The 13672-nt window shown below is 30.4% G+C and overlaps 1 protein-coding gene across 2 annotated transcripts in view; it reads right to left on the bottom strand.

Moving 5' to 3' along the window:
• Nucleotides 1-13672, bottom strand: part of LOC126887981 (microfibril-associated glycoprotein 4-like) — a 116978-nt gene that overhangs the window by 8270 nt on the left and 95036 nt on the right. For both annotated transcript variants that reach the window (XM_050655953.1, XM_050655952.1), the window contains exons 2-5: nucleotides 10990-11119; nucleotides 9878-10093; nucleotides 9486-9707; nucleotides 132-362 (exon numbers count right to left, since the gene is read on the bottom strand). In XM_050655953.1, the coding sequence (XP_050511910.1) occupies nucleotides 132-362; nucleotides 9486-9707; nucleotides 9878-10093; nucleotides 10990-11119 (799 nt within the window). The remainder of the gene's footprint in view (nucleotides 1-131; nucleotides 363-9485; nucleotides 9708-9877; nucleotides 10094-10989; nucleotides 11120-13672) is intronic.

The following is a 13672-nucleotide window of genomic DNA, read 5'->3' as shown; positions in this document are numbered from 1 at the left end:
GCGACTCAAAAGCTTGTACTTAAGCTTCTACTCATCCCCCTACATATTAAAAAAATAAAATTGACTCCTCTAATGAATGCAAGGTATGGCCTAAAAAGTTAGTTTCGCAATAATCAAGAATTTGAATTTACCATATTTTTGTGCACAATTTCCACCATCTTTGTCTTGATCTACATCCAATGTTGTAAACTTTGCATTGAGATGGTATTTTAAACCATCTCCTGCATTGCCTGAGTATCCTGTAAGTTCCTTGAGCGGGTAGCCATCTTTTTCGCAGCCAATTGAGAACGTTGAGTATTGTGCATAACTAATATTTTTGTGCGTCTCTGTTAATTCTATAAAAAGTTCGTTTCTATCGAATGCTACAAATTAAAATGTTATGTAAATTAAATAGTTAATTACATTAAATTATAAGTGCTTATGAAGAGTGGCAGATATGTAAACTGTAACGTATATAAATTTCTTTATCGTCTGCAAAAAGGCATTTGCTAGAGTAAAACATGACAAGATGACAATCTCATAAGCATTTTAAAAGGAGTGGTATCAGATAATACAAACTTAAGAATCATATGAAATATATGTTACAACCAAACTGCCAATATTAAAGAATATTATCAGTTGACACAGACAATTTGCATAGATAGAGGAGAAGGACAAAGATGCGTTATGTTCCCGGTGTTATTTAACATGTAATCCCAACATATTTCTGATAAAGCACTAGGAAAACTATAGAAAGACGGATTGAAAGAGATTAATATGATAGTACATTCTTTAAAGGTAAAATATTGCAAAAACCTTTAAATTTTAAAGAACCGCTTAAATTTACATGAAATTTGGCATACACATAGCTAACAAGTCAAAAAAAGTGATATTGTGCCGATGTGTGTTTCTGCCCTAGGGGTGAGTTTTACCACCTTTTGGGAGTGAAAAATATATGTTCGAAATAAGTCCGGAAAGGAATAAAATGACTAATTCTTAGCAACTTTTTTCTATAAAGTTTTTTTCACTAAGTTAATACTTTTCGAGTTATTTGCGAGTGAATATGTTAATTTTTATATAAAATAACCACGTTTTCATACGGTTTTTCGCAAATAACTCAAAAAGTAAATATTTGGTCGAAAAAAAAATTCTCATCAAAAATATAGCACGTAAAAAAGTGAAAAACATGGTGTATGTGTTAGGTCACTATAGCTAGTAGAAGCAGAGTTATAGCTAATGAAATATAGGTTCATATTCGTCAAATTCCAAATCAAATATTTTAACGTGCCATAACCAAAAAACGAAGCTCTTTTTGGGGAAAACTCATTTTAACTTTTTTTACAGTGTTTAAAAAATGCTTATTTTTGTTTAAAAAAAAAATTTAGCATCAAAAGTAAACAAGTTACGCTCAAAATAAAGTTGGTCCTTTTTTGGTAAGAAATCGGCAAAAACACCCCCTGATTAGCATTTCAAATGAACTTAATTGTTACCACTTCACAATGTTTTACTTACGTATGTATTGATCATATTTTATGATCTGTAAGTTTTATCGGTTCAAAGTCCTTATCTTTGAAAGAGCTGTAGTTAAGAGGGCTTGAACCAGTCACTTATCACGAGTGTATGCAAAATTGGAAACACCGAATCTTAACCAATTTTTGTCTTACAGAAAAACAAAAAATACAAAATATTCAGAAAAGTAAAGCCGACTTTGTTTATTGTTAAAATTTTTGGTATCCCTAAAAATTTTTAAGTTATTTTAAAAAAAGCATTTTTTTCAAAATTAAAATTTTTAAAATTTTAAATTTAAAACCAAATTTTTTCAAAAATAAGCACTTTGAATCGATGGAACTTACAGATCATATAAACACAATATAAGTAAAGTAACTTGTGAAGCGGTAACGATTAATTTCATTTAAGTTGCTAATTGGGGGGTGATTTTCCTGATTTTTTTTTGCCAAAACAAAAGGACCAACACTATTTTGGGCGCAACTTGCTTACATTTGATGCTAGAAATTTTTTTTATAAAAACACAAATAAAGCTTTTTTAAACACTTTAAAAAGTTGTAATGTATTTTCTCCAATAATTCTTCGTTATTTGGATATTTCACATTGAATTATTCTATTTGGAATTTTTTGAATATGAACCTAATGTTCATTAGCTATCACTCTGCTTTTGCTAAGTATAGAGGCCTAATATATACACCTTTTTTCGCTTTTTTATATACTATAGTTTTGCTAAGAATATTTTTTCGACACAATGCTTACGTTTTGAGTTATTTGCGAAAAACCGTCTAAAAACGTGGTTATTTTGTTGAAAAATGAACATATTCACTTGCAAATAACTCGAAAAGTATTGATTTGCTGAAAAAATTCTATAGAGCAAAAGTTGCTTAAAATTATTCAGTTTATCCATTTCGGAAGTTGTCTTGTACATATATTTTTTCACCATCGAGATGGGGTAAAAGTCACCCCCAGGGCCAAAGCACACATCGTCACCATATCACTTTTTTTCTTTGACATGTTAGATATGTGTGTGCCAAATTTCATGTCATTCTAAACGGTTCTTTAAAATTTACAGAAAAAACCGTTAAAGAATGTACTATAAGGGAGAGCGCATCTAAACGACATTAAATAAATATGCCGACGACCGACGGCGACGCAGCGGTTTTTGCTGGGAGCTTGGATAGTTTAAAAACAATAATGCGCATATCCTAGATATAATTATAGCCTAAGACAAAGATCTCAGTAGTACACGGTAGTTAATAAGTGCGAAATATTAAATACACGGCTTTTAATTAACCAACAGCCAATTGTGGATATAAACAGCTTTACATACCTTGATTCTAGGTCAATAAATTGCTCGAATTAAATTGCTCGAAATCAATTGTTCGAAATCAATTTCTCGAAAACCAATTGGTCGACATGAAAATTGCTCGAATAAGGTAGAAAATTATACAGGGTGTCCCGAAAAGATTGGTCATAAATTATAACACACATTCTGAGGTCAAAAATAGTTCGATTGAACCTAACTTACCTTAGTACAAATGTGCTCATAAAAAAAGTTACAGCCCTTTGAAGTTACAAAATGGAAATTGATTTTTTCAATATATCGAAAACTATTAGAGAGTTTTTATTGAAAACGGACATATATGATTCTTATGTCAGAAACATCTTAAAACAAAATTATAGTGAAATTTGTATACACCATAAAAATTTTATGGGGGTTTTGTTCCCTTAGACCCCCCAAACTTTTGTGTACGTCCTAAATAATTCATTATTGTAGTACCATTAGTTAAACACAACATTTCTAAAACTTTTTTGTCTCCTAGTATTTTTTCGATAAGCCAGTTTTTATCGAGATGCGGCTTCTTTTTTAATACATTTACATAAACATTTTCTGTGGGTTTTGCTCTTTAAACCCCCCAAATGTTTGTGTACGTTCCAATTAAACTATTATTGTTGTACCATTAGTTAAACACAGTGTTTTTAAAACTTTTTTGTCTCTTAGTCTTTTTTTGATAAGTCACCTTTTATCGAGATGTGGCTTCTTTTTCAAAATATACATAAAAACGCAAATTATAAATAAATTTTCAGTTTATTAACAGGTCTCTATAATATTCTCTATAATAGATCTCTTCAAAATATCTCGATAAACACTAGCTTATCGAAAAAGTACTAGGAGGCAAAAAAGTTTCAAAAACATTGTTTTTAACTAACGCCAATACAATATTAATTTAATTCGAACGTACACAAAAGTTTGGGCGGGTTTAAGGGAACAAAACCCCCATAAAATTTTTATGGGGTGCACAAATTTCACTTTAATTTTTTTAAGATGTTGCTGCCATAAAAATGCCACATGTCCATTTTCAATAAAAAATCTTTAAGAGTTTTCGATATGTGAAAAAAAAAATCGATTTTCATTTTGTAAATTCAAAGGGCTGTAACTTTTTTTGTGTGCACTATTGTATATAGGTGAGGTTCAATCAACCTATTTTTGACCCCAGAATCTGTGGTATAATTTATGACCAATCTTTTCGGGACACCCTGTATATTTATCCAAGTATTTATTCACAATAAAGCTAACTATAATATAGCTAAATATACATAAGAAATATAATTTTAATCTATGACAAATTATGTAATATTCCATGTACCTAATCAAATAATAGTAAATGCAACGAGCATTAAATTATGGTCATTATGAAGCGAGTATGAGGGATACGAAACGAGCCGCCTAGCGGTGAGTTTCGTATAGATTACGAGCTTCATAATGATAATTAAATGCAAGTTGTATACACGATTTTTTCTATGAATATTTCCAACAAAATTTTTTTTAAATTCATTAATTTTGTAACGCAAACAAATTTTGACAAAGTCGTTTGTCAGCTTGTTTACATATTGAGAACTGTCAAAGCGTATGTATTTGGCTCGCCATTGGTCCCCTTCATCGCGAATGCCATATCGCGATTCTATCGGTTTAAAATCTGTATCGTAATGAAAATATGTATCATAATGAAGTTCATTATGTTAACCACGGAACATTTCTCACCGACTCAAATTAGATTCAAGTGGCGCAAATTAGTATTTTTGAGGTTTCCAGATACTCAAATTGAAGACTAAATATTCAGCTTCAAGATTGTGAAGCGTGATCGCGTCTAACTTTAATTTATACTGTTGTTTTTTAATTGTTAAACATGCGTGTTTATCCATTTTTTTAGCCGGTGCGGCACGCTCTGTTTAAAAAATCTCCTATTTTCCTCCGAAAGATATTTTTTCTAGATTCTTTGGGACATTCTAAATAAAATAAGTTTCTTGACATTTTTGTCAAAAGTTAATAGTTTTAAAGTTATAAGCCATTTAAAATCCGAAAATTCGTTTTTTTGTCATTTTTGGGATTTTAAATCGCTTATAACTTAAAAAATATTAACTTTTGAGAAATATGGCGGCAAGAAACTTATTTTATTTAAAATATCACAAAGAATCTAGAAAAAATATTTTTCGGAGGAAAATGGGAGATTTTTGAAATGGAACGCGCCGCACCGGCAAAAAAATTGGATAAACACGCATATTTAACATTTAAAAAACAATGGTATAAATTAAAGTTAGACGCGATCACTTTTCATAATCTTGAAGCTGAATGATCAATCTTTAATCTAAGTATATGGCAATTTTAAAAATGCTAATTTAAATATGAGTTTTTAAGCCTCGAAAATAGGTATTTTCGCTTTTTCAGATTTTCAATCGCCTATAACTCCAAAACTATCAATTTCTGAGAAAAATTACAAGATACCTTTCTTGTTTAGGTTAACCTAAAAAATCTAAAAATATATGTTCCAGAACAAAAAATCTTTTGTATTTGTTTAAAAATATTGTTTAAACAATTTCTCCCCAAAAATTCCGCCCGGAACCCTTCAGATTTGTTTAAAGGGGACATTTTTGAACAGGAATCCACAAAGAAACCGAATCAGAATTTTTTTTCAGACGGGAGCGGTCTCACCACATGGACTATCAGCACTTATATTTGCGTTTTGGAATACGCAATGCCAATCTTCGATAAAATACTTTCCTAATACAAACCTTGAAATTATCATAATCCCTATAATATCATAATGAGACTAAATCAAAATCGTTATTTTTATTTTTATTTTCAAAGTTCAAAGATATTTTAGATTCGTAATAAATATTTTTTCAGCGTGAACTAATATACGATTAAGTATATACGTAGAATATCGCATAATTTGTCCTATTTAAAATACCTTTCTTATGTCTATATTTTGTATTATTATGAATAAACATTTAGATATATCATTTTTTTTATTCGAGCAATTTGTATTTCTAGCAATTTTTATGTCGAGGAATTCATTTTCGAGCAATAGTCCGTTCTTTAACGGTAAAATATTGCAAAACCTCTAAATTTTAAAGAACAGCTTGGATTGACATGAAATTTGGCATACACATAGCTAACAAGTCAAAGAAAAAAAAGTCATATTGTGCCGATATGTGCTTTTGCCCTGGGGGTGATTTTCACCCCCTCTTGTGGGTGAAAAAATATTCGCCCAAAGAAAGTCAGGAAATGGATGAACTGGCTAATTTTAAGTAACTTTTGTTCTATAGAGTTTTTTCACTAAGGGCCGATTTCTCATATCGAGTTCAACTCCAGTTTAACCTGAACTTTTAGTGAACGTCAGTTTAAAGTCAAAATCGTCTTTCTCAATTCAGGTTCAACCGATGGCAGTTTAAACTTGAACGATGCTTGAACGGTGGAATTCGGCCGTTCAAAGATTTCTGAACCCAGTTCAGATGATTTCATGGATTACGCATGCGTTGTATTAACACGAAACGCTGTCATAATATAAATATATCCTATTTTATTATATTAAGTCTAACGATAAACGATAACATTATTTTTGTTTTTATAACATTTATTTATAATTATTAAAACGACTATTTGACTATAAATACTTAAATTTAACTTTATTCAAAAACAGCATAAAAACGGTAGTTCAAAATGGCGACAGTTTTTTACCTTTTGCCATCTATTGGCATTTCTCGAAAGCTGTACAACGTGCACTGACATAAACGCGCAATGAGAAATGCATTCCAAACAAAACAGTAGTTCACCAGTGAACCGGGTTCAACTGAACCATAGATTACCGCAGGTATGAGAAATCGACCCTAAGTCAATACTTTTCTAGTTATTTGGCAGTGAATATGTTCATTTTTTTCAACAAAATAACCACGCTTTTAGACGGTTTTTCGCAAATAACTCAAATAGTAAGTATTTTGTCGAAAAAACATTCTTAGCAAAAATATAGACTAAAAAATTTTAAAAAATGGTGTATACATCACGTCTCTGCAGCTAGTAAAAGCAGAGTTATAGCTAATGAAAAATAGGTTCATATTCGTCAAATTCCAAATGGAATACTTTAACGTGAAATAAATAAAAATGAAGCACGTTTCGGGGAAAACTCATTACAACTTATTTAAAGTGTTTAAAAAAATCTTCATTTTTGTTTTATAAAAAAAATTTCTAGCATCAAAATTAAACAAGTTACGCTCAAAATAAAGTTAGTCCCTTTTAGTTTTGGTAAATAAATCGAGAAAATCACCCCCTAATTAATATCTTAAATATACTTAATCGTTACGACTTCTCAAGTTTCGTGACTCGTGTATATATTGTTTATATGATCTGTAAGTTTCATCGGTTCAAAGTCCTTATTATTGAAAAAAAAAAAAGAATGTGTGTGTACTTCGTACGCACGTAAGAAGATATTCTTCTATCATATAGGTAATTTCAACGAAGTAAATATACTTAACGGGTTATTTGTATTTTATTTAAAAATTAAACTAACTTTCTTATCTACCACTTTCAAAAAAAAAATTTATTAAAACAACCAAAAATAAAAAAATATGAATCGCCCAGGATTCGAACTCGCGTCATTCCAATCTCGGAGCTAACGCCCTAGCAACTACACCAGCGAGGTCCTTCTAATTGACATGTAAGTTTTGGATATAATTACACAACACGGCGACAAATAGTGTAAATATTTTATTATTTTACTACAGAGAAACACAAATCCAAAAACACAAGAATTATAATAAATAATACATTTATTAAAAACACTAATATATCCTTTTAATGACTTATTTGCACGGATACAGATACATAAACACCTATCTTGAAAGATTAGCAAGGAACTACATACTGTGTGTGCGCAGGCGCGCAGATTTATGTACAATTTTACCCTCAATCGAATCGCGCCTAAAACGAATATCTTCAAAAACTGTAGTTAAAAGGGGTTGAGCGAGTCACTGATCACGAATGTACGCAAATTTAGAAACACCAAATCTTACTCAATTTTTGTCTAACAGAAAAACAAAAAGATACATGATATTCAGAAAAGAAAATCTGACTTTCTTTGTTTTTCGAGATTTTTGGTATATCTAACAATTTTTAAGTTATTTTGAAAAAAAGCATATTTTTCAAAATTTAAATTTTTAAAAATTTTATTTTCAAACCAAATTTTTTCAAAAATAAGCACTTTGAATCGATGAAACTTACAGATCATATAAACAATACATACACGAGTCAAGAAACTTGTGAAGTCGTAACGATTAAGTTCATTTAAGATACTAATTAGGGGTTGATCTTCTCGTTTTATTTTTGTAAAAACAAAAGGGACCAACTTTATTTTGAGTGTAACTTGCTTAAATTTAATGCTAGAAGCTTTCTGTAAAAACAGAAATAAAGCTTTTTTTAAACACTTTAAAAAATTTATAATGGGTTTTCCCCAAAAAATGCTTAATTTTTTGGATATTTCACGCCGAAATATTCTATTTGAAATTTGGTGAATATGAATCTATTTTTCATTGGCTATAACTCTAGTTCTACGAGATCCAGAGAACTAACGCGTACACCATTTTTTTTTTACTTTTTTATAGGCTATATTTTTTCTAAGAACGTTTTTTTCGACAAAATAGTTACTTTTTGAGTTATTTACGAAAAACCGTCTAAAAATGTGGTTATTTTGTTGAAAAATGAACATATTCACTCGCAAATAACTCGAAAAGTGTTGACTTGGCGAAAAAGCTCTATAGAACAAAAGTTACTTAAAATTAGTCAGTTTACCTATTTCCGGACTTATTTTGGACATATATTTTTTCACCCCCAAGAGGGGTGAAAGTCACCCCCAGGGCAAAAGCACACATCAGCACAATATCACTTTTTTTCTTTAACATGTAAGCTATACGCATGCCAAATTCCATGTCAATCCAAGCGGTTCTTTAAAATTTAGAGCAAAAACCGTGAAAGAATGGACTACAATTTTGATTTCGAGTAATTGATTTCGAGCAATCGATTTCGAGCAATTGCGTTCGAGAAATTGACCGGTTACCACATACACTGGTCCCAACATAAACTGCCAATGGGATCACCCTACGGAACTAAAACAACGTATAAGAAAAGCAAAATTGTTACAGTCCTACGTAGAATGGATAAAGAATATAGGATTATCAAAATAATACTTAAATTAGAATATCTTGACCATGTTCTTCATAAATAAACAGATACATTACTTTTGTTGTAACTCCTCACTCAGGGTAAGGTATTTGGAAAGAGAGGAAGAGTGAGATATGAGACTGGGTAAATACGGCTACAAGCGGACTATCCAAAAAAAAACAGTAGATTACGTCAATATTAACAGATAATAATCTAATAGACTTGATCTGACTTATAGTTTGAATATATAACGATGAGCAAGACAGGATAAAGTATAACATGAAAGCTCTATTTTTAAATATTTTTCCAATTAAAAGAGATGTCCAATACGGTGCACACAAGTAATTTATCATTTCTTTTAGATAAGAAACAAAAATAAAGTAACAAAGTTGATAATTTTCTTATCAACTATGCTACTCTATGCTGGTAAGTGTTAACGTTGTGCAGACGATATTATTTCAAGACAATCTAGTTTCGTGTAAATTTACAAATACATATATTATATTACCTGTCATGTGATAAATATTTTCCAGTCCAAGCCAAAATTCACCCATTAGATCACCAAAACCGAATTTGTAGTCTCTCCACGGTAGATAAAAGTCCTGTGATCCGTCAAATCTCTTTTGAATATGAGTCCAGCCACCACCCTTAGTTTCCATATCACACAGTACAGCGAATGGTTTCCTGCTGGTACGTGGCTTAATTTGGTATACACCAGATTTATTGTTTCCTAAATATTAATATTTATTAGCATACTCATTAGTTCTAATAAATATACAATTAAATATTCAATTTTAACAATATTAAATAAAGCAAATAATAATATCCAGACAGAAACCGCTAAAATGATCTGTTTCACAGAATAAATCAATTAAATATAAGAAAAAAATATTGCCTCACCTGCTTCTAGGATTTCTCTGCAACTCTTTGGATGATTATTTGCTGAATTATTCGTTACTAGATTCAAACGACAAAACGGTGTCTGACTTCTACCTACCAAATATTTACATTGCTCAAACATACTGGAAATAGTTTTTTCGTTTTCTTGAATTCCGTTTTGCCTATCTATCCCAAATGACAACTTTAAGGGAACTTGAAAGTATTCATCTTTGGTTCCTAAAATAATTTCATAACTGTCATTGTAAAAAATAATTTGTGTATTTGTGTGTTAGCAAAAATTAGCCAAATTAATCCAGTCTTTCGCAAGTCGGTATAAAAAAGTTATAAAAATATAAATGGACGTTATGAAGAAGGCTGAGATGGTTTAAATAATTTAATGTCCGACCGGTATATTATTTGGCAAATAATGAAATGATTTCGAAGTCAGTTAAGTATGTTATAATGCCCTAGGGCATTAAATAACTAGTTAAATACTGTCAAGTTGACAAATTATAACACACTAAGTAAAACTATGGTTACCACAATAATTACGTTATGACTATTGCTGGTAAATTAACTTATTTGAAAATTAATTAATTCAAAATGCATTAACATTTTTGGCATATAAAGAATAATTTAGTCGGACATTAAACGTTGAAGGCACCACTGGTATTATAGATAATAAGGCTTTCGGTCAACGTATATCCCTCGGGCCAAAGCACTCGGTATATACACCATTGACCTCAAGCGTTATTATCCTTATAATACCCATGGTACCTTAATCACTATAACAAACTCTTACTACAGTCTCAAGCTACAGTCGATTTTATATCGGCCGTCCAAATTTCCATAGTGAACCACATGTGGGAACGGGACATTTCACACCCGCCGACCGCTTTTCGGGGCCGTGCGGGTCTGAAATGTCCCGTGCTAATATAATGTGGTTCACCATCGGAATTTTGAAGGCCGATATAAAATCGACCTTCCAAAATCGGTGTCTATGTATTTAGCGTTAAGTGTGCAACACATAATAACATTTCGTATTAGATAAGCTGAGTAGCAATAGCATTTTATGAATTTCTAATGAGAAAATGTATATTTATGTTGTTTCAAAAAGCCAGCAAGAACTTTACCTAAATCGATATCTTCAGTTTGAGGATAGAGAAACCTTCCAAAATCATTCCTCAACGAACTGGTTCTACTTTCAAATTTAACGTCCAATAGTTTTGTTAATTTTACATCGATAGGGGTAGAAGCTGATAACTAGAAAAAATAGAATGAATTTTTAAAGTAAATAAGATACTAGTACCTAGTACCTACTAAGTACTATGAGGTGGCATGTGTGGAATATGTAACAAATTTGGAATATAAAATGAGAAACGAGCCAGTAAGCAATCAAATTGCCCTAATAAAGCCGTGTAAAAATTACTATACTCCTAATTAACATATTATACCCCATTCCACGAATATACGAACCTCTTGGATTATCGCGACAACGAATATTTTACTGTGCAAAATATGAAGTACGAAAGTAAATTGCAAATTATATTGTTTTTTATTGGAGTAATTATTAGAGCAAAATACTTTCGTACTTCTTATGTTGCACAATAAAATATTCGTTGTCGCGATAATCCAAGACAGTCGTATATTCGTGGAATACACCATACCTATAACACTTCAGATTATTTCAAAAGTACCTACTTACCTAGTAAATAAGATAAATAATATAATTTTCTAGATTTGTAATGCTACAGCAATTAAGAGATATTTACAAGATGAATTTAATATTTTATTAAACATTATAGTAGAAAAAAATTGCACAAAATATTGGTTTTTCTTTAAACTTTTACAAAATCATTGTTCCTGTACATGGTAATTATTCTCTCTGCTTTAATATCTATGTGCTCTTTCTTCACCATATTCATAATTGGTTCGAAAATACTTTATGAATCTGGGTCTGTATTCAAAGAAGTTGTCACTCCTGGTGATTCATAGCAACTTGCATCCATTTTTTTTTCAATTTTTGCTCTATAACTCCAAAGATTTTAACTATACACCAAAAACACTCAAATAAAAATTCACGGTAATTAAATTCTGCCCAGAGACGTATTTTTCCCAATTTACTTCGACGAAAATTTTTCCCGGAAAATGCGGGTTTTTCCAACAACATCTTTAATATTCAACTAAAATTTTAAATAAGTAATTGTTTATCAATAGTTAATTAACTTGGTAGTATAAAAGTTCTATTTGTATAGATTATAATTCCAGAAGCCGATGGAAATTGAATGAACAGTATAGCAACAATTAAATTGTTAATTAAAAATTTATGGTCGCTAATATAACCACAATCATTATGATACAAAAGAATAACTATGATTTTTGTATAAAAAGACACTGTAGCTATCTAATGTACTTAATTGAAATTAGACTATTTAGGCGGCCTCAGGAATATTTTAAAATTAGAAACAATTTTTTGTGTTATAAAAAAACGGTATTGGAATAAAAGCGACAGGACGCTTCTTTTAAAAGAAAAAACGTTTAATTGTGATAAGTGGTTCCTGAGATACAACCGGTTAAAGTTGACTGGCATTTACGGCAAAGATATAAACAATAGGATCATAATTTTCGAACAATCACCTTTTTACTTTTATGCTCTTCCTTCACACCAATTTTCATATATTTTGAAGTTATCATAACATATATTATTATAATAAAAACTATCGATATTACAAGTTAAAGTTGCCAAAAATAGTAAAATTCTAATAAAAAATCAGGTTGAAGAAAATGTAATCTCAAAGTTCAAAATCGGTATACGTTAAAAAAAATGCAATTTCTCGGCTTCTCATGGAGCAATTTCCTTTATTCTTGTTTTGTTCCCAAGTAACTCGAGTAGAGCCATCTAACTAACGCATTATTAAATGTCAAACTTGCTTTTGTTTTGTTATAATAGATTAATTTTTTTATAAGAAAAGAAAACTTCATTTATTTTTTCCAGTTGTAGACTTTTTTTAGATAAACATACTAAAAGTGTACCTTTTAACGTTAAAAACACAAATATTCTCATCTGAAAGCTGCATAATTATTTAAACATACCCCCTCCGTGGCTCAGTGGTAAGAGCGCCTGCCTTTGGATCGAAAAAATCCGAAAGGTTGTGGGTTTGAATCTCACCAGGGTCAGAAATTTTTCATTTATTATAAATTAATAAATGAATATAGTTTCTGTCCTTGTGGGATCGGTACCCACCGGAGGGACCGCAGACGTTCGGATACAATTAGCGTCTCTTTGCAAAGACAATGACGTCGACTTTGCAAAGTAACAAGAAACTTATTCAACACACACACTACACATGACACTAGGTACCTAACTGTTCAAAATTACCGTACCTACCATGCCAATGGCAATTAGTTGTCGAGGCATTAGCTAAATAATAAAAAAAAATTATTTAAACAATCTTTATTTAAACAAATTAAAAATTTTGTTATAATAAATAAATTAATTTATTATAACAAAACAAAAGCAACTTTGACATTTAATTATGGGTTAGTTAGATGGCTCTACTCGAGTTACTTGGGAACAAAAAAAGAATGAAGAAAATTGCTTCATGGGAAGCCGAGAAAATGAATTTTTTTAACGTATACCGATTTTGAACTTTGAAATTACATTTTCTCCAACCTAATTTTTGATTGGAATTTTGCTATTTTTGGCAATTTTCACACGTATTATCGATAGTTTTTATTATAATAATATATGTTATGATTATTTTAAAGATACGAAAATTTCTGTGAAGAAAGAGGATAAAAATAAAAAAGTGATGG

The sequence above is a fragment of the Diabrotica virgifera genome, chromosome 7 (genome assembly GCF_917563875.1).
Source record: "Diabrotica virgifera virgifera chromosome 7, PGI_DIABVI_V3a".
Lineage (NCBI taxonomy): Eukaryota > Metazoa > Arthropoda > Insecta > Coleoptera > Chrysomelidae > Diabrotica > Diabrotica virgifera.
The sequence above is the reverse complement of the archived record's forward strand: the minus strand, read 5'-3'. Positions and strand labels throughout refer to the sequence as shown.